The following is a 21,223-nucleotide window of genomic DNA, read 5'->3' on the forward strand; positions in this document are numbered from 1 at the left end:
GCCAGCTAACTGGGCTGGACAGGCCTTGAGGGTGGCCCAGCTGTCACTGCACTCGATCTCCGTGTGGTCCCTGAAGGAAGGCTCAGACAGAGAGGGGGGACAGACAGATAGACAACATCTTTTACGGGGAGCTAATGATAAACTAAATTGCCAAAAGAAACCGACATCAGCCAGGAAAAAGCACTGAGATCCCAAATGAAATCAGAATTCTTTACTGACCTTCTTTTTCAAGTTCACTAACTCCACATCGCTTCACCTTAAATTTAGCCAGATATGGGGCTTTTGCAGCACTGAAAAACAAAAACAATGTGGCACCAGGGACGCAGCCAGTAAAGCCCTTGGGTAGGGAAGCTGCGGGGTTGAGACAGGTGGGGTCTCACCTCTGCATCGGCGTCCCCGACTTGTAGTCGATGTCCAGAACGATGGCCTCAGGGTTGCTGGGCAGGTAGCAGCCTGTGCAGGGACAGGCAGAGTCACAAGGAGCCCCTGTGTGGCCACAGGCAGAGTCCACCCTGCAGCCACGCCCTGCCCCTGCACAGGGGCCTCCGGCCCACCTGTGGCACCATTAACTATTCTGGGGCAGCTCAGGGTGCATCCTCCTCGACTCTGCGATCCTTCCATGGGTCTAACAAAGGAGTCACCACCTCCCAGGAGACGCTCCTTTAAGAGGACGTGCTGAGCCTCACCCTGCTGCTCCTCAGGTGGGTCCGGGGGCCTGTCTCGCCCTCAGGAGCTTCCTGCCCTGCCCTGCACACCTGGAACACCCCTCTGAACAGCCTGCTGTTCTTGGGCTCATCCCAGAGGCAGGAGCTCCCCTTTCTCAGCAAGTGCTCAGTACGTGTGTGAAACAAGAGGCCAAGAGAAAGCCCACTCGTGTCCAGGAAGTGTCAGTGCCCAGGGGAATGTGTGCTCCCTGCTGAAGTGGGAGAGCCTCCTGACCCCCCTGGGGTTGGGTTTACTTATTTATTTTCAGACAGAGTCTCACCATATTGCCCACGCTGGTCTCGAACCCCTGGCCCCAGGAGCTCCTCCCACCTTGGCCTCCCAAAGTGCTAGGATTATAGGTGTGAGCCACCATGCCTGGCTGAGGAGGTAGGTTTTGAGGAGGGGCCCAGAACAAGAGGCATGTGGTCTCCTGGGGTGCCCAGCTTGGCCTTGCCGTGGGTGCTGGACGGCTGCGTCCTCCTCTCTTCCCGCCTTCGCCTCGCCAGCTCTAGGCCTGTCTCACACAATGGCTACCTCTGCTCTTCTGCTCCCCAGGGCCTCTGGGGCAAGACTCAGCCACACAGTCTGGAAGTGAGGCTGGGGGCTCTTGCAGTACAACAGCTTCTGGTTCTTTCCACCCCTCCCTGGCAGCTATGGCATTCCGCATCAGGGGAAACAGAGGCCCTGGTGTCCAGCCTTTTCTGAGAAGCTGAGCTCTGTGGGAACTCAACGTGATGGGTCTGAGGAAATGCTTAAACCCGAAGCCCCCCACGGGCAATCCACGGCTGAGGCCAGATGGTGTGAACGTCTGCACGGGATGGCCAGGGCTTGAGAAGACAAGCTTGCAGCAACAGAAATGGAGAGTGGCCCAGTGAGGTTTGGATTCCATCTTTTCTTGAAAAAGCTCAGCTCTAACCACACTGGGCTTGAATGCCTACATGGCCACGGCTGGTAGGTGCCAAGGAGCAGCTTCCCACTTGGCTGGGCGCCCTGTCCCACAGGTCCCAACACACAGGGGCCGCCCTGCCTTGCCCCGCCCAGCCACCCCCTTGGCTCTGCGACCCGCGCTGCCCCTGCAGGCTGGAGTCCAGGCAGCCTCTCCTAGGATAATGCTGTGGAGGGCAGCGTCTCGGCCTCCAGAAAAACAGCAGGCAGCAAGGAAGATGAAGAGCGCCCGCGGAGGAGCAGCTCCTGCCCACTAGGGGCAGATTCTGGGCAGGGGCTGGGGTGCTGGGCAAGGGCCCGTGTGCGGGGGCCTGGCCGGGCCATCGTCTCCACGTCCTGCCCGCCCCTGGGAACATGCTGACTGCAGCCTCCTGAGGACACCTGCTCACCGGGCTGCACCTTCACCTCAGACAGCGCCGACAGACAAGCCTTCTTTCTCTCGTCACCTTTAGGGTAGGGCCTGAGGAACGAGACAGGAATGCTTTGCTGTGTCCTGGGGGAACTGGCCTCTAGAGGACGCCCAAGCCCTCCTGTCTGGGTTGCCCTCGGTCCCTCCCTTCCTGGTTCTAGCTACTCCGAAAGGCCCAACCAGGCCCAATTCCTCCAGGAAGCCACTTGCAGCAATTCCTGCCCTGGTCCCTCACAGAAAAGCCCACGTGGCCCCTGGGGGCCGAGGCAGAGCTGTGTTCTGGCTGGCTGTGCCCCTCGCACGTGGGGGCAGGGCGGGTGTGCTGCTGTCAGAGGTGCTCAGGGCACAGGTGGCTGTGGGGTCAGGCGGTTCTGGGCTCAAATGCTGACTGTCATGTACTTGTTCCATGACCTTGGGCTGGCCCCTGAGACTCGGCCCTAGGCTGAGCATGACAGGGCACACTACAGCCATGTGCCTGCCCCCCAAGGGTGCCCAGGACATCCCCCCCCACCCCGTTATCTCTGTGGGCCAGAAGCTGCCGGTAGAACTGCTCTATAAGGTCCCCGGCCCAGGAAAGGGCCTCACGGTGACCGAGGTCAGAGCAGTGTGAGCATGAGACAGCCCAGCGCCTGGTGGGGGCCGCGCCCCATGCTCCCTGTCCTGGGCCTGCTCCTGGGCACGCAGCCAATGTCAATGACTCCAGGGTCTCATCCTATACAAAGGGGCAAGGCCATCGACGTCCAAGGATGGCGTCAGAGCGACATGAGTGGAGGGCCCAGAAGAACCACCACAGGAGCTACAGAGGAGTCTGGCTTTCCTGACACCACCAGGATTCTTCAGCGCCCGGACAGAGCAGAGTGGCCTTGAACCGTGAATGAAACTAAGATGCTGTCTGGAATCGGTGTGGCCATGCATCTTGCCATCCTCTCAGGAGCCCTGACTCCCCTGGTGGTGTCACAGTCAGCAGTGGGCCCAGTGGAGATGCATCCGTCTAGCTGTGGCCCAGGCCGGTGGGTATCTAAGGCTCCCAGGCCTGGAGGCGACTTCTGAGGTGCTGCACTTACTTGATGATGGCAGATACGTTGGTGATCTTGTTGAAGAAATCAAATTCCCGCTGGTAGAAGTCCTTGGCTGGGCCCGACAAGGAGCCTGTGATTTCCTCTACCAACTGCTCCAGGAGGTCGCCGATGTCAGCTGAGGAGAAACAAAGAGCCGGAGCCCCTCAGGAAAGCCCACCGCTGCTTCTGGCCCCCAGTGGCGGTGCCCAGAGTGTGCTGCAGGCTCGGTGTGAGGCCACGCCACACCGCCGTCATGCCACACCATCACGTCACACCATCTCGCCACACCGCCAACGCCACACCACTCTGCCCTTCGCTGTGCTGACGCCAGCAACAGAGGTCACGGATTCCTCCCTGCTACACACTCACACTAAGAAAAAAGCCTGCGTCACTTAATGAATGTCCCTGGTGAAGCAGTAAAACTTAATTTTATTAAACTCTATCCTGAATACATGTCTTTTATTTTTTTAAGAGACAGGATCTGGACGTGCTGCCAGGCTGAGCACAGGCTGCTCTGGCTGTATCTGAGCCACGTCGTCCTGAGACGCACCTGGCGTTTGTCTGACTTTGGAGTTGAACTAATCTCTCTTTTCATGGACCTTCGTTTTTACTTCAAAGAATGACTAACACACAAAATATAGTTATTCAGACTTAGGTATGTGGCAGATATTTTCTTGAAAATGAACAAAAAAATGAATATGTCACTTAAAAGAAAACAACTAAGTATTTTTTTTGGAAAATCTGCATCTGCTACCGTGAGCTCAATAGCTTCCTGACACTTAGAAATCTTTCTGATAAGATTGCTGGGGTGTTAACAAATGTGATTTTTCTTTTTTTTCCATGTCAGAAGGGTAATGTGTGTCTTAACAAGGTTTGAGGGAGGCACAGCTTAGGAACGTGACCATGAAAACACAATCACCATGCTCATGAACTGCAAGAGGATTGCAGACATGACTTTTCAATACTGTATGATGAAATGTGTCAACATTCAGAAGATCTGCATCACTCACTGACCTATACTTGCAAGTGACCACTGTTTCATGTTACAGAAGCCTGCATGGGTCCAGGTGCAAGCTAGACCAGCAGACTTGGATGGAACAGACCAGGAGAAGTTCACTGACAGGTTTCAGATGCCACATTGCAATTAACCTTTAAGAAACTACCACTTGTCAAGTCTGGTATGGGATCAGTCAAGAATATCCCCAGTGACCTGAAAGACTAAAATATGGCCGGGCGTGGTGGCTCACACCTGTAATCCTAGCACTTGGGAGGCTGAGGCAGACGAACTGTTTGAGCTTAGGAGTTCAAGACTAGCCTGAACAAGAGCGAGACCCCATCTCTACTAAAAATAGAAAGAAATTATATGGACAGCTAAAATATATATAGAAAAATTAGCCGGGCAGCGTTGCGCATGCCGGTAGTCCCAGCTACTTGGGAGGCTGATGCAGGAGGATCTCTTAAGCCCAGGAGTTTGAGGTTGCTGTGAGCTAGGCTGATGCCATGGCATTCTAAGCCTGGGCAACATAGTGAGACTCTGTCTCAAAAAAAAAGACTAAAATACTCCCCCTCTTTCCAATTCCATGTCTGTGTGAGGCAGAGTTTCCCACATTTACTTCAACCGTAACAGCATATTGCAACAGATCAAATGCAGAAGCAGAAAGAGAATGAGAACTGTCTACCACTAAGCCAGATAAAAAAAAAAGGTTGGTAAAAATGTAAAGCAATGCCACTTTTCTTGCTCTTTTTTTGTGGGGGGCGGGGGAGGGTAGAGAGAAGGAAAGAGGAGTTTATTAATTTGCTGGCAAATGAGGAGGTGAGCAGACTCCTGTCTCAAAGTACCAATGTCCTGCTTCTGAGCAGAAGTACAGAGCTTTTCAAGGTTCTGACTCATCCCATCTTTGGCTAAGACAATCTCATTCTTGCTCATTTTTGATAAGTTATTTTCCTCCAAAAGATGTTATTTATGTTAACATGTAATGAATGGGCTTAATTTCCTTTTTGTATTATTTAAAAAAATTTTTTTGGAGACAAGGTCTCATTCTGTCACCCAGGCTAGAGTGCAGTGGCATGATTATAGCTCACTGTAGCCTTGAATTCCTGGGTTCAACTGATCCTCCTGCCTCAGACTCCTGAGTAGCTGGGACTACAGGGGCATGCCACCACTCCCAGCTGATGTTTTTTTTTTTTTTTTGTAGAGATGAGGTCTTGCTATGTTGCCCAGCCTGGTTTTGAACTCCTGGTCTCAGTGATCCTCCCACCCTGGACTCCCAAAGTGCTAGGATTATAGGTGTGAGCCACCAATGCCTGGCCACAATTTCTCAGTCTTGATTTCTAATCCTGGTTAACACTGATAGCTAATGCCCACATAAACCAACACTCTTTGAGAATCTCAGTAACTTTCTAAGCACATGCAGGGGTCCCGAGGGCACTCCATCTGGGAAGTTACTCCACAGGGGCCATGCTGTGCTCAGATGGGGTCACAGCCATGTGGAACAGGAAGACTCTGATGGAGAAGCAGCTCCCCAAGCAGGAGCATCCCACAAATGCCTGGACAGCTGCAGGGGGGTGCCCAGATGGCAAGGTAGCCAGGGTGCCATGAAGAAGGGGTCCTGCTCCTCTGCATGTTGACAAGTGAGAGTGCCTTGCCAAAGGGAGGGAAGTGGAGGGGTCTGTGGGCTGGGGCAGTGAGGCCGGGGAGGGCCCTGGAGGATGCAGAAGGCTCTGGGCAGTGCTAAAAGCACTGAAGATGAGAAGTAAGGCCTGCAGGAGAACCAGAAGATACTCACGGTCTTTCTGGTGGCCCTCTTCGTCTAGATAGATGTTAGTCTTCATGTTCCAGATGAACTGGTGTGCCAGAAGCTGGGATTTGGATGCTGCCCACAGAATATACTCCCGCACGTAGCCCATCTGCAGGAGAGCAAGGTCTCTGTCAGCCAGGCTTGGAGGGCCCTCTGCACCAGGAGAGATTCGTCCTGACCCAGGGCAGGCGCTGACTCTCAGCACTTGGTAGACCCTGAGAGTGAGGCTGAGCAGTTTCTGGCAGCGTGGGTGAGCTCTCCAGGTCAGCATGAGTCCAGCCAGGGGCCGGGACCCAGCAGGTGGGGTCTGCAATATAGGTGTCAGTCAGCGCTTGTCTCCTTGGTTTCTTCCTCTGGATTTAAGAACCATGACTCTCAAACCAATTTCTGGGGTTGTCACGTACAAGAAACGAGTAGGCTGGGTACTAAAAACTCATTTGTAAGCTGGTTTTTTAGAACAATGTTCCAAAGTGATGGACGGGTTTCAGAAAACTCTATTTAATGTAAAAGTAACTCCTTTATGAGTTGATGCATCTATGGTCACCATCCTAAGGACTTCTCCTCCTTTTCCTTCTTGGTCATTTTCCACCACTCATATGAGTAACTCCAGCTTTCATTACCATGTCCTAGGTTTAAAAAGGTGGGCTGGCCTTTCTGGGAAGCCTCTTGGAGAAGAGGCTTCTCCCTCTCTGCAGGAGTTTGTGGCCACCCATTTGGTGGCCACATTTCTTAGGCAGATGTTCTCAAGCTGCATGAGTGGGCTTGTCACACAGGTAAAACTTCAAATAACTATTGGTTTCCCAATTCTAACCCAACACATGAATTTCTCTAACTATTCAATCTATACTGCTTCTAGATATAAGTTAGCTTTGTAATTATGGACACACTGACAGAGTTCCAAAATCAAAATTAACTAAACATGGTACATATCTGCCACTTCCATCCTGATCTCTCCTTCGTTGGCATTTTTATTAGCTTTTCTTTTTTCTCTTTTTTCGAGACAGTCCCACTCTGTTGCCTGGGCTAGAGTGCCCTGGCGTCAGCCTAGTTCACAGCAACCTCAAACTCCTGGGCTCAAGCAATTCTCCTGCCTCAGCCTCCCGAGTAGTTGGGACTACGGACATGCGCCACCATGCCCAGCTAATTTTTTCTATACATATTTTAGCTGTCCATATAATTTCTTTCTATTTTTAGTAGAGACGGGGTCTCGCTCTTGCTCAGGCTGTTCTCGAACTCCTTAGCTCAAGCAATCTGCCCGCCTCGGCCTCCCAGAGTGCTAGGATTATAGGCGTGAGCCACTGCGCCCAGCCTAGCTTTTGGTTTATTCTTTTTTAAAAAAAGTAAAAGCAAATTATGTATATTTGTATCACCATAAGCTTAGACTTTAGAAATTTCCCTAAAAATGGAAAGCAAGAAAGAAACCAATGAAGCTAGTTCTGAGTTGGTGTAACCATACAGAGAAGAATCATTTCTGGTGCCTTTAAGATAGAGTAATCTGGGCTGGGCGTGGTGGCTCACTCCTGTAATCCTAGCACTCTGGGAGGCCGAGGCGGGTGGATCGTTTGAGCTCAGGAGTTCGAGACCAGCCTGAGCAAGAGTGAGACCCTAACTCTACTAAAAATAGAAAGAAATTAGCCAAACAACTAAAACATATAGAAAAAATTAGCCGGGCATGGTGGCGCATGCCTGTAGTCCCAGCTACTCGGGAAGCTGAGGCAGAAGGATCACTTGAGCCCAGGAGTTTGAGGTTGCTGTGAGCTGGGCTGATGCCATGGCACTCTAGCCCGGGGAATAGAGTGAGACTCTGTCTCAAAAAAAAAAAAAAAAAAAAATAGAGTAATCTGATTGTATGTTCCTAATGGAAAATATGCCAAAGACAAAAAGGCAAAAGAATATAAACCAGTTTTCAGTAATCACATTGTCAATAACAATATTGTTATTATTATTTTGAAACTATCAAATATACACAGAAGGAAGAAGCAAAAAGGTAATATGTTAATGTGAGCAACTAGTATGTTTAGTGTTAAAATATTCAAAAATAAAATTAAATAAAGTAAAAAACCTATAATCCTATATTTGAATTAGAAATATCAGTATAATCTCACAATTTTTTTTTTTTTTTTTTAAAACAGAGTCTCACTCTGTTGCCTGGGCTAGAGTGCCATGGCATCAGCCTAGCTCACAGCAACCTCATACTCTTGGGCTCAAGCGATCCTCCTGCCTCAGCCTCCCGAGTAGCTGGGACTACAGGTATACACCATGTCACCTGGCTAATTTTTTCAATATTTTGTAGAGAAGGGGTCTTGCTCTTGCTCAGGCTGGTCTTGAACTCCTGGGCTCAAGCAATCCTCTCGCCTCAGCCTCCCAGAATGCTAGTATTATAGGTGTGAGCTACTAGGCCTGGCCACAATGTATTTATTAAAATAAAAAATTTTAAGCTCTACTACCAGAAAGATCTAGAAACAATGATAAGTCAATGGCAGTTAGCACTCTCAGCATTCAGATTAGGGTGTCTCAACACTATTTCCCAGTGAGATGAACCAGGGTTCTTTGGAAATTTGGTTGATCCCAGGTCTGAGGCAGGAGAAGAGTAGGAAGAGCCTAGAAGATCTTGTCATTCTGTTAGGCAAGGAGGTTTCAAGGACTAAAGATCAAAGAACAGAGTAGACAACCTGAGTGGGTTTCTCAGCAATTTTTTGGAAAGACGGGCAAATAAAGTAACAGCAGTGGACTGGCACACATCAGATCTGTCCAAATCCATGAGTTTATAATATTTAGGTAAAAAAAAAATCATTGGTTACTTTTGGTTACTTCTGAGGAGCTAACTCAGTATTTAGAAAACCAGAAAATAAAGGAATAAAGTAAAATAAATAAGAAAAAAATTAAAGAGCAAGTTTACATAAACTACCAGCTATATAAAAGGAACTGGCCCACCAGCATCCCCCAGTGCTAACCACGGCCCCCACCCAGGCCTTACATGCTACATGCCTGCGTGTCTGCGTGCTAACTGCAGCCCACCGTGTGTGAGGCCCAGGAAGTGCAGGTCATGCTCTGGAGGCCACCACTGAGAGTCCACATGGAGAGCCTGGGCGCCTCTGGATTTGGTCCTTCTGCTGGGCCCACATGAATGCAGAGAGCCAAGCAGTCAAGGGAGAAAAACGTGGGAGGGGAGTAGACAGGAAAGGGAAATGCGTCCCTGGAAAGAAGGTACCCGTGACAGTCCAAGTGTGGGCTCCAGTGCTGAGGGCCCCGCCTTGGTGAATACAGCTTTACATGGGATCACCACTCAGACTCCGAAAGTCTGGCACTACCTAGTTAGGACAGCGAATTGTTCGCCAGGACTCAATGTTTCAGGAGAGGCTGGCTGCTGTTCTAGAAGCACTTTGGTCTACGGACTCTAGATGGAGCATCATGCCAATCTGTAGGGAAGAAGCCAGCTCCAGTGACAGCCAGCCACAATGCCCATAACCACTACGGCTAATGGAAGCACGAGAGCCGGCCCCCAGTGGCCAGGGCTTGGCCAGAACATAAGAAGTCTGGTGCCCGTGGCAGCTGTGAAAATGAGGCTGGCCTTTGGTGGGAGGAGAGGGCAGGCGTGTGGCTGTGCAGACACTGGGGGCGCTGGCACGAGGCCCCAGGAAGCTCTGCCTCCGGCCGTGCGTGGTGTGGGCTCCCGGCTGTGGTCACTCCCAGGGGTGTTTTCTGTTCTACGCCCTGTGCTGAGTACTTTATGTGCATGTACATTGTTAGGGCTGAATGACATCCCCAAATTCGTATGTTAAAGTACCTCAGAATGTGACTGTATTTGGAGATGGAGTCTTTCAAGAGGTAATTAAGTTAGGATGAGGTCATTACGGTGGGTCCTAAGCCAGTATGAATGGTGTCCTCATAAGAAAAGGACACACATACCCAGAGGATGACGACCATGTGAACACACAGGGAGAAGGTGGCCATCCACAAGCAAGGAGAGAGGCCTCACAAGGAACCAACCCTGCCCACACCTTGTTCTCAGACTTCTGACCTTTACAGCTGTGAGAAAATACATTTCTGTTGTTTAACCCACCTCGTCTGCGGTACTTTGTTGTGGCCAGCTAATACACGTTACCTCGTCCAAGCCTCCTTGCCACTTCCCACTGAAGAGAGCCAGAGTCAAGAAGTTGAGGAGACCCACCAAGACCGCCCCCATCCAATGAGACAGAAGTCCAGCCTACCCTGGCTGGCAACAGCCCAAGAACCCACTCACTATGCAGAGCGGGCCTGGGCCTCAGGGAGGCAGTGGTGAGCAGGGTCAACCATGGGAGGGGGTCAGGTGAGGGGAGTGTGGGGACTGCAGTCACAGCTGAGCAGCCCTGCTCCCAAGGAGGCTCTGCAGAGCCCGGCAGGGCTGGGGACAGGCTGGGCGAGTGGGAGGGTGGTGTGCAGCTCTGGAGTGAAGAGGACAGCTGGTGTGAGCCTACCCTTACCTTGTCATACCTGAGGGCCTGCACGATCTGGGGGATGTAGAAGAGTATGGCGTCCTGTGGAGGAAGAGGAGAGGTGGCCATGACCTCTGAGGGCAGAGCCACCAACCCCAGCTGATGCCCCAGCGCTCTGCCTGAGGCACAGTGAGGGGCACTTGGACCACTCCTGCCTCTGCTGTGCCCGCAGCACACTGTCCTCCTGGAGCACCACAGCAGGCTAAGGATGCCCAGAGGACAGCAGGCAAAGTGACCGATGGCTTGAAACCCGTGATCGGCGAAAAGAGGTGAATGGAGCCAGGCTTCCACCCCTACGAGGGGAGGCGAGGGCCCTCTCGGTCCTCACTGGGGAGGCTGCCTTGGGAAGACGGGCTGCTGCGGGTCGGACTCTAGAAGACCCCACAGACCCTCCCCACCCGTCATTATGGCTGTCTCGTGGGCTCCCTGGATCCTGTGAGGTCACTCGCGGTTCCAAGGCACAGGTGTGCTGCCGGGTGGGTTCTGTTCACAACCTGCCCGTGGCTGGCCGGCAAGCCACCTCCACAATCAAACTCAAGTAAGCTTTCTTTTTTAACTCAAACACCTAATTAAAGTTAAAAAACAAATGTAACTAGAAAACACACTTCAGTCAGAACTAAATCCATCTTCTGCGATCACTAGAACAAAAATGGGGACTGAAGATACGTTCTAAGATGGACTGATGTTCACTCAGGCGACATCCAGGCTAATGACGGAGCCCTGTCTCTCGGCTCTCCACGCACCCGGCCCCACAGCCCCACCCAAGGCCAGCTCGGCAGGGCCCTGGCTCACCGGGGGGAAGGACCGCAGGACTTTCACCCCGTACTGCGCTGTGAGAGGGTGCGGCGGGTACATGCTGGAGAAGTAGGAGAGGCCCGTGGGTGGGTCCGTGGGTGCCCAGCACAGCACGTGGCTGAGCTCTGGAGCGTCGGCATCGATGGTGTGCCAAGTGACAAGGAACTGGGGAGAAAGTGGGGAGATGGCATGCCTTGGGCAGTCTCTGGGCCCCTCTGGAAATACCTGGCCCATGGCCCACACCACAAGGATGGCCAGGAAAAGTGATGATTATAAGACATTTATAATAATGTGAAAAATGCTTCTGATATGTTACATTAAAAAGCACAATTGCGGCCGGGCGTGGTGGCTCACGCCTGTAATCCTAGCACTCTGGGAGGCTGAGGCGGGAGGATCGCTCGAGGTCAGGAGTTTGAGACCAGCCTGAGCAAGAGCTAGACCCCATCTCTAGTAAAAATAGAAGGAAATTATCTGGCCAGCTAAAAAAATATATATAAAACATTAGCTGGGCATGGTGGCGCATGCCTGTAGTCCCAGCTACTTGGGAGGCTGAGGCAGTAGGATTGCTTGAGCCCAGGAGTTTGAGGTTGCTGTGAGCTAGGCTGATGCCACGGCACTCTAGCCCCGGCAACACAGTGAGACTCTGTTTCAAAAAAAAAAAAAATGATAAATAAATTAATTAATTTAAAAAAAAGCACAATTACAATTAGGCTGAAGTACATTAAATTTTTTTCTACCATAAACATAATAAATGTTCTATACTAGGAGTGGAAAACACAGGAAATTAGAAAAATCATGAATACCCCTGAGGTTGCCAGGTCACCGTTTTTGTCTAGAGTCTAGTTTCAGCATTTCTGGACCCAGCTCTGTTTCTGTGCAGTGCTAGCCCAGGCCCTGGTGTGTGGGTTATACTACCTTGATGGCTTCAGGGACGTCACTAACAGCTCCTGGGTCCAACCGAACCAGACGGGTCACTTCGTTCCCGATGGCTTCTGTGTTCTTAAACCTATGGTGCACAGAGGATGTGGATGGGGCAGCCTCACTCGCAGACATGCTTTCCACCACCACGCAAGGAGGCAAACGCTGAGTGGAGGGATTCGGTTCGATGCCAAGTGCCAGCTAAGTGTTCTGCACCACTAATGCATTGGTAAGTCTCAATGCAAGTGTTTAAAAAACAGCATTATGATTGGCTATGAAGAAATGCCAGAACTTTCTCTAACAGGAATTATCCTACACGTACTGTTCAAAGGGCCTCCTTTCACAGTCCTTGCCTTAGCACACCCCCCTTTTATTCCTTGTCCATACCGTAGCCCCTGCCATAGGCCCACATTGCCACTTGTCCACAGGTCGGGGGGCGGGGGGAGAGGAGGACAAAAGGCGCCTCGGCGGTGAGGGTTTAGAGGTGTTACTGCCCCAAACTACTGCAAGGTAGACTTTCCATAAATACTGTGCTTTGAAACAATGCAGAACTAGCCCATGGTCCTGCTCCAGGGGGACAAAGGAGGAGCAGGAGGAGGAAGCAGTAAGCAGGCAAGTTTGGGCTCACAGTGAAGAAACACCCACCCTGGACACATTCACTGAAGGGTGGGGCCGTGCGGTGGGACTGCTACACGGGGGCCTCTGCAGTCCCTCTCAGCTACCATCAGTCTAAGGTTATGTCTCTGTCAGAGCTGCCAGCAGCAGCACATGCCTCCTGCCGCTGAAAGATGACACCCGGGACAAACCCAAACCCTCCCTCCCCAAGCCTGTTTCTGCAGACCACCTCCAGGGAGTGACAGCCTTCCCGCGCTTTCTCTTCTCCATGAATCAGAGCGTGGCCCTGAATTCACCTCCTTGGGCTCCGGGTGCACCCCAGGTAGGAGTCTGACAAGATCTCGAGGGTCACTGTAACTTCTGCACAGAAAGGCTGGGGGGGTGTTCTGGGGCTCAAGGACTGCCCACTAGCTGGGTTCCTGACCGTCCTCAGGAGGGACCGCATCTTGCTCCTGAGCACTATGACCCAGCCAGCAGGTGCCCTGCACTGGATGTCTGGCAAGGCCCTCATCGGGCCAGGTGCTGGGCCCACCTGGCTGGCAGCTGCACGGCCAGGTAGGGAGAGATGCTCCAGGCGAGGTTCACGTTGTCCTTCCACTGCTTCTCGCTCAGGCTGATGTACTTGGACCTCCAGTTGGCCACGCTGTTCTCTCCAGCCTGGTCCAACTCCAGCTCCGGGGCCGACAGCGGGTTGTACCATGTGATGAGACGCTCGATCTCAGTAGCCTGGCAAGACCAGACACAGCGCCACAGGACTGCTGTGAGTACCCAAGCATGGCCTCTGCCCTGGGTGCCATGCCAGGAGGTGGTGTGCAGTGGGGACTGGTCACACCTGGGGGCCTTACCAGCAGGGACAGCAACAGCGTCCTGCGCTTCATGTAGTATTTGTGCAGCTGGGAGCCCCGGTTGGTTTTCTTAGACATGCCTGGGAGGACACACAAAGCACAGGTATAGTCCCCGGATGCCAACTGCCCACCCTGAGTTTCTCAAACCCAGAGGAAGCTGTCTTTCAGCGTTGTTACACTGTCTGACCAAGCGTCCATTAGGCTGCCAGGATGGCAACTTGGCTGCAGTGGACACAGGAGCAAACCTCCCACCAACCTGACTTCTTGGAGATGGTGGACATGCCGCTGGACAATGGGTAGGTGTTGATCCAGCCCTGCGTGGCCTGCTGCCGAGAGCCCACAGTTATGTCCAGGTTGCTCCGGGTGTCTTGGTTATCTGAGGGCCAACATATCTTTAATTCCAGAATCAGGTGACTCAAGACAAGGCATCACAAAAAGTAAACTGAACTTTCACCAGAAATAAGGCACTCAGTGGTGGAGCATGCCTCCCTGGGGCACCGGATCCGATCTGAGGAACAAACCCACCTGGGTGGCAAGTTTTCCAAACACCTGAGAAGTTCTTTATTTTAACCATTCTAGGTGGAAAACTTTTTTTTTTTTTTTTTTTTTTTTTTTTGTGACAGCGTCTCACTCTGTTGCCCAGGCTGGAGTGCAGGCGTGATCATAGCTCACTGCAACCTCAAACTCCCAGGCTCAAGGGATCCTCCTGCCTCAGTGTCTCAAGCTGGGACTACAGGTGTGCGCCGTGATGCCTGGCTAATTTCTTAAATTTTTTGTAGAAGCGGGGTCTTGCTATTGCCCAGGCTGGTAAAGTTTACTACATCCTCCTAGCCTTTAAAATAAAATAAAACAAATGTCACCATTTTCTTGATAAATTCTGGCAGTTATCTGATCATCAGTGCTGTATTGTTCTTTAATAGAGTGGTAACTCGAGCACCTGTGGGGGCAGATTATAACGGCCCTTTGTCAGGTTCCAAGTGGAGCTAGAAAGGTGGCTTAGGAAATCACTGTGTCTGCTTTTTTCTTTCCTTTTCCTGCTAGTCACATTATCAGCTGTGGGTCTGTCTGAAGAAACCCCTCTCAACCCCTCTCCTCATCTCTCAGTCTGTGGTTAGGAATCGCTATGTGCTCAGAGAAATGAGGATGTGGCTTCCTGGTGGAGGTTTGTGGCTCGTTTACCCAACAGTCTTTTCCTTGGGCGTTCTCTTTCCCTGGAATGCTCTTTGTCCCTGTCTACCCTGCTAACTCCTAGTCAGCCTTTCACACTCAGTTCAGATGCCATCTCTTCCAGAAAACCATCTCTGACTCCCCAACTCTGGCAGGGTCAAGTGTCTGTCCTTGAGGGGTGGTCCCATGGTCCCCTCATGTCCACTCGACTGTCTCCTACCAGATGACAATAGACCATGCCTTAGTCATCTGGGCACACTGGCCTCAGCTGGATACCAGGCCCTCAGACACTCAGGAGGTGCCTGTGAACTAAGCTGGAGCTGGCGCAGGGAGGAGCTACAGTGGGTGGGGTTTGCTCAGAGGCCTCCTGTGCTCGTTCACGCCTCTCAGCTCAGGCCGGAGAAGCAGCAGCCAGGCAGGTGCTGGGCCTCCAAGGACCGTGTGGCATGACCAAGGCCAGGGCTTAGCGAGGTCCTGCGGTTCTTCTGTCCCAGCTCCTTAAGGGCTGTCCATGTGGTGGCCCCTGTCCTGCCCATGAGCAGCCGCACTGCTGAGGGCAATGCTTACCTGGGGGAACAAGCTGGCTGGCGGTTAGGTACTTCTTATCTGAGAACATGGCGGTCCAAAACTTGATCATTATGCTTATGTCTTCACGCAGCCTCTTTTCTCCTTGAGTAGGGAACTTTGGGGGACAGCTTCAAACAATCACAAGAGGACAAGAGCTGAGTGTCTGGAGTCAGGGACTGAGAAGCCAGTCACATAAAGTGGTGAGAAGTGACATACATGGTCAGCTCTGACAGTCATTAGCACCGATTGTCTCATCGATTTGCAAGGGAAGGTGTGGTGGTTTTAGAGCCTGCAGTGCCCCCTCCCTCACTGCCCCAGTGACTTGCACAGCTTTGCGCTGAATGCTGTGCTCATGGCAGAGCTTGATAACTGAGCTGTCCACAACAGCAACAAAGCCTAGGTTTGCAAAGCCCCAGGCAGTAGGTATTTATGATTCTTTGTACAATAAGCATTCACATTAATAGGGAAGTTAAATGGCATGCACTTAACCTCTTAAATCATTTGACCTGAGGGGAAATCTGCCTATATCTTGGGGGAGACTAGCTCTAAGTACACATGGACACACGGCATAGGGCTGCTGACCAAGGCTGGTGAGCATACGCTAGCAACCATGTCCCCTTGTGAGTGACTTCCTGGGGGGTCTGGGACAATGGCACACCAGGTGGGGCTAGGCCGTCCCTGGACACTGCACAGCACACCTGGGGGGCAGTACCTGAAGTAGTCAAAGGCGGTGGAGTAAATCTTCTCTCGAAGCACGTTGCGGATGGTTGCGTTTGGAACCACATCGGCGTGCAGGAGGGACAGCCCCAGGGTCAGCAGTCTGAGAGAGCCCAGGACCGAGTCAGGGCGGGAACCCTGGCTGAGCCTGCGAGGGGCCCGGGCAAAGCTCCAGAGGCAGAGCCTGACCTGGGGCATGGGGCAGGGGATTACCAGGCACAGATTTCTTCTACCCAAAAGGTCCCAGGAAAGGTTCTTTAAATCCTTCACTTTCATTGAGAGAAAAGGGAACAATCTGTGTTAATCTGCTTGAGCATTTAAGTTTAGAAATTTAACCTGGTTTCTGCCAGGCCCCGCCCTGAGCAGGGTGTAGGGGTGGCTGAAAAGCCACATCTCCACAGGGGATGGGCAGTGGGTGAGACACAGCTATCTGTAGAGAAAAATGCCACAAACACCCCACACCAGAGGGATCCAGTTCCAACAGGGGCTCTTCCTGAGGGACAGCCCCCAGCAGCTGAAAGGTCTGGAAAGGCCTGGCAGTGAGACGGGCCCTAAAGGAGAAGTGGCTTCTTGTTTGGCAGAAACGAGGTGACAGAGTCCAGAGGGAAGTGGCTGCAGGAGCCAAGGTTGGGGGTTGGAGCGTTGGGGCCGAGGGGATGGTCAGGCTGGGCCCGGAAACAGCGCAGGAGGAGGGCAGAGTGTAATGAGGCCACACCACAGAGGGCCTTCCACGCCAGCCAGAGGCGCAGGCGCCGTCCTGCACGACTGCACCGGAGCTGCAGGACAGATCGCAGCCGGGAGTGGGGGCCATGGCCAGGCAGCTGGGCAGTCCCCATGAGAGCAGCAAGGAAGAGCCGAGGCTGTGAGCATGACAGGACGCGACAGAGGCCAGACACGCCACAGGGAGTCGCCCAGAGGACAGGAGGGAGGCGAGGGGAGGGCGGGCTGTGGCGGGGCAGCTCCTCTGCATGCACGGGCAAGGCCCTTAGGTCAGGGCTGCCCTCCGAGCACCTGCAGACAGCGTCACAGCCTGTCTGAGTGAGCACAGGGACCGAGAGGGGCGCTGCTCATCCCTGGTGGCTGCACACAGCCGTGGCCCTCCAGAGAGGGCTGTTTCCTGGCAATTCATTTCTATTGCATTTTATAAAAGTATAGGCCCGTGACTGATTAGAAATGAAGAAAAAAGAGAACTGGCCCATCCCTGCGGCTGGTTTGAGAAGTGCTGGTCCAGGTGGCGGCCAGTGGCCTTGGGATGGGAGAGGCAGGCAGAGTAGGCGTAGGCCCGAGGGCCTGTTGGGGTGGGGGCTGGGCCCTGTACAGTGGACAGCAGAGGCTGGGTCCTAAGAAGGGCCGGACTACAGAAGCTGTGGGGCAGAGGAGTTCAAGACCTTGATTTGATTAGGAAAGATGCTTCTAATAAGCTCTTCCCTGTTGTTCCAGGAACCAACAGCTCACCGAAGTTTGTTCCACACTCTACAGAAGCACTGTGACACCCCTCCACATGCCCTGTGACACACACACACCCCCAGAGGCCCTGGTGCCGTAGAGGAGGGGAGCCCTCACTTGAAGCGGGGCCCGATGGCCGCCACGTGCCGGTTCATGCTCCCCTTGGCCCCGCCGATGTTCAGGGACATGGAGCGCTGTAGCAGGCTGGAGAAGATCTCCACTTGGTCAGAGCTGCAGTACTTGGCAATCTCAAACCGCTGCACCAAGAACTGAGCAAGAAGGAAAATGTGCTGCAGTCAAGCAGCCAGGCCTGCCTAGCCCAGGGGTAGTGAGGCCAGCTAAGGAGGGGCTCTGGGCTGACCGGAGTAGGCTGGGGATAGGCTGGAAGAGTCACCCCCCTCTCTCAGGCAGTCTGAAAACCTGGAGCCCCCCCTGCCCTTCCTCAGGCTTGCTGGCCCACAGCACCCCAGCAGGAGCCCTGGCCCCCCAGGTTGAGTGGGCAGAGCACTGCAGAGCCTTGGCACGTACGTCAATCCAGATGTAGTGGGGGGTCACTTCAGGAGGACATGGTTTGGGCTGACTTGCTTCTGACGCGGCCAGGGGGTCTGCCTCCTTTATCTCAGCAGAAAACAGGCCAAACTTCTGCTCCACTGTCATGTGCCAGGCCCCTGCCATCTCCCGCATAAACTGTAAGTATAGAAGGTATGTTGGCTCCTCTGTGAAGCGCAAAAAGGGGATTACTGGGTTTTTTTTGCGACAGGGTCTTACTCTGTTTCCCAGGCTGGAGTACAGTGGGGTCATCAAGCTCACTGCAACCTCAACCTCCTGGGCTCAAGTGATCCTCCTGCCTCAGCCTCCCAAGTAGCTGGGACTACAGGCACATGCCATCACATCTGGCTAATTTTCTTATTTTTTTTGTAAATACGGGTCTCACTATTGCCCAGGCTGTTCTTAGACTTCTGGCCTCAAGTGATCCTCCCACCTTAGCCTCCCTAAGTGCTAGGATTTCAGGTGTGAGCCACCATACCTAGCTCAACAGAAAAAAAAAGCCCCCTGTCCCTGGGTGTTGCTGGGCCTGGACAGGTCAGGTCTTTGTGGGGCAGAGGTGGGGAGTGAGGACACAGACAACCATAAGCTGCTAGGGCCAGCACAAGGTCTGGGTGTGAGTGGGTGGCCAAGCCTGCCACAGGCCAAGGGAACTGAGCCCACAGCCAAGCCACAGGTGATGGCAGGGGCAGGCCATCACCTCCTTTTGTATATGTTTGGAATTTTTCATAATAAAAATTTTTAAAAAGTCCAAGCGTGGTGGCTCACACCTATAATCCCAGCACTTTGGGAGGCTGAGGTGGGAGGATCACTTGAGCTCAAGAGTTTGAGACTCTGTCTCTACAAAAACTAAGAAAAATTAGCCAGGCGTGGTGGTGCTTGCCTGTAGTCCCAGGTGCTTATAAAGTATAACACACATAGTAGTAAATCAGATGAAAACAACCGGAAAGGATGGGAGAGAGAAAGTGGGTGGTCATAATGGCAATGGGTGGATCTGTCGGCCACAGCGTACGGCCGTGTCTGCGGACCCTGTCCCTGCAGCAACAGGAACGGAGGGGCAGCAGCAGTCAGCATCTCTCCAGAGCTCACGCGGCCACAGGTGCCGGCGTTACACTCCCCCAGGCAGACGGGGAGCACGGCTCTGGACGTGGAGCCCTGTTCCATGGGCCCTTCTGCACACTCATGAGAGAGAAGGCTGAGAAGCCAGTGTCCCCCTTGGTTCCAGAGAGAAAGGGCCCAGGAACCACTGGCTGAGCCCAGGGCCCCAGGTGCCTTCCTGTCCTGAAAGGCAGGGGTAGGCGTCCCTCCCTGACCAGATGATCTCCACACAGGCGCACTGGACAAAATGTTTCCTCAGAACCCTGCGTGGTGTGACTGCCACAAACCCCAAGCAGTTACGAGATACCAGCAAAGGGGAGGTATAACCATTACTGTCACCACCACCCACCTGGAACATTCTAATTCTATCTCTGAAGCATTCCAATTTCCCTAAGGGAACAAGAAAAACAAAACACCCCTTTTGACTACTTATCTCAAGTGATCTTAAGAAACAGAAAAAAAAAGTATGTTAAATTCCCTGTTACCTTGAAAGTTAACAGGATCTTTGAAAAATGACTGTTCTTAGGTGTTCACCCTACCAGCCTGATGGTTCTCAGGGTCTTAGATGTTCATCCGGTCAGCTGAAAGGTAAGTGTAACCCTCCCCGTGGACCCCCTGCAGTAACAACTCCAGAAATACGGATGCAGGCAAAAGGAGCTGATTCCAAAGTTATCAGGTCAAGAAAAACCGCCCCTGTGGACAAACACAACTGCTCCCAGTCAGAGCCGGCATCAACAGGTGTGCAAAAGGAAGGGTCTTCCAATTTCAGTAGGAAAACGGCTCCCCCTACCGAGCTTTTGAAAAATAACAGCTTCCGGGCACCACTGGGGCACCTGTTCACATACACTCTTTTCTCTGCGACTGTCAAGCATCAATAACACAATCTAAAAGGAGACTGAGGCTTGAGAGGATGGAGGGCCCTGCCTGGGCCTCCATGCTCTCAGTGGCAGCACCAGGGCAGCTTCTTCCTGTTTCTTGTCCCGTCCCACCCTCAAGCCAGCCTGAGGTCAGCATCCTACCGGCACTTCCACTCCGTTCTTGCCAGCCAGCAGCCACTCCCAGCAGGCCAGCGCTGTTTCCATGCCGTGTTCGTTGAACATCCGGAGGGGACCCCAACACAGATGATGGAGGAGCTGTGGGTCACAATCTGGAACCAAACACACATTCAGGGGCCTCCAACACTCACTGATCCAAACAGTTTCCCCAAGTCAATGAGAGTCTGCACCAGCTGGGACCAATGATGGCCTTTTGTTTACTTTTTACCCATGAGAGATGCCACAGAGATCTCTACTGGGGGAGCTCAGAACTCCAGCTGCCTACAGATCATTGCGGCAAACATTCGTTTAGAAACAACCCAGAATTCCATGTTGCCTCAGTGCGTTACCTTTGCTGCTGATGAGCATTGCGGTCAGCTTGAACATGGCCTGCGTGTAGAGCTGAGGACTGCTGCGGTCTAAAGCCGAATTCAGGTCCTGGACCATCATTTTGTTCAGATCAGACATCTGGCCTGTGGCACCTGAGAACCGAATCATCCCACACACCTGCAAGGAGTACGTGCATCAGCAGCTACACACACAATCCCGGCAACGTGGGTGAGGCTTGGCAGCTACCTGACCACACCCACGGCAGTCCCAACAGGTGCCTCACTGTCCCAAATTAGAGCTCACTCGTGCAGAGAGGCGGGATCATTTCAAAATGGACCACTGCTGATAGCTTTTACCTAAAAGAACTTCTCTTCTAGAAATGCATGTTGGCACTGTCACCATTATAGACATTCCTTGAGGGTGGGGACCTGGTCTCTCATCTTTGCACCCAGCACTGAGCCCAGGGTCTGACCCGCAGCAAGAGTACATGAACGTGAGGTGGATGAATACATTTCCTTTCAGACTCAGTTAATGACTTGAACAAGATCAGCCTATTTGGTTTTTTTTTTTTTTTTTTTGAGACAGAGTCTTGCTCTGTTGCCTGGGCTAGAGTGCCGTGGCGCCAGCCTAGTTCACAGCAACCTCAAACTCCTGAGCTCAAGCGATCCTTCTGCCTCAGCCTCCCAAGTAGCTGGGACTACAGGCATGTGCCACCAACCCTGGCTAATATTTTCTATATATATTTTTATAGATCA

At 52.5% G+C, this 21,223-nt stretch overlaps 1 protein-coding gene and 1 non-coding gene across 3 annotated transcripts in view; both read right to left on the bottom strand.

Moving 5' to 3' along the window:
* PI4KA (phosphatidylinositol 4-kinase alpha) overlaps positions 1 to 21,223 on the bottom strand; it is a 114,719-nt gene that overhangs the window by 5,847 nt on the left and 87,649 nt on the right. For both annotated transcript variants that reach the window (XM_045535137.1, XM_045535138.1), the window contains exons 31-47: positions 20,489 to 20,645; positions 20,124 to 20,251; positions 17,989 to 18,147; positions 17,578 to 17,729; positions 16,010 to 16,117; positions 15,298 to 15,425; positions 13,820 to 13,939; positions 13,564 to 13,643; positions 13,251 to 13,444; positions 12,101 to 12,191; positions 11,183 to 11,350; positions 10,379 to 10,432; positions 5,904 to 6,024; positions 3,124 to 3,253; positions 2,040 to 2,110; positions 381 to 453; positions 220 to 290 (exon numbers count right to left, since the gene is read on the bottom strand). In XM_045535137.1, coding sequence (XP_045391093.1) covers positions 220 to 290; positions 381 to 453; positions 2,040 to 2,110; positions 3,124 to 3,253; positions 5,904 to 6,024; positions 10,379 to 10,432; positions 11,183 to 11,350; positions 12,101 to 12,191; positions 13,251 to 13,444; positions 13,564 to 13,643; positions 13,820 to 13,939; positions 15,298 to 15,425; positions 16,010 to 16,117; positions 17,578 to 17,729; positions 17,989 to 18,147; positions 20,124 to 20,251; positions 20,489 to 20,645 — 2,005 coding nt within the window. The remainder of the gene's footprint in view (positions 1 to 219; positions 291 to 380; positions 454 to 2,039; positions 2,111 to 3,123; positions 3,254 to 5,903; positions 6,025 to 10,378; positions 10,433 to 11,182; positions 11,351 to 12,100; positions 12,192 to 13,250; positions 13,445 to 13,563; positions 13,644 to 13,819; positions 13,940 to 15,297; positions 15,426 to 16,009; positions 16,118 to 17,577; positions 17,730 to 17,988; positions 18,148 to 20,123; positions 20,252 to 20,488; positions 20,646 to 21,223) is intronic.
* Positions 3,959 to 4,060, bottom strand: LOC123626292. The gene has a single exon (XR_006730786.1). It is a non-coding gene; the product is annotated as a small nucleolar RNA U13 (small nucleolar RNA).

This window comes from Lemur catta, chromosome 21 (assembly GCF_020740605.2).
Source record: "Lemur catta isolate mLemCat1 chromosome 21, mLemCat1.pri, whole genome shotgun sequence".
NCBI lineage: Eukaryota > Metazoa > Chordata > Mammalia > Primates > Lemuridae > Lemur > Lemur catta.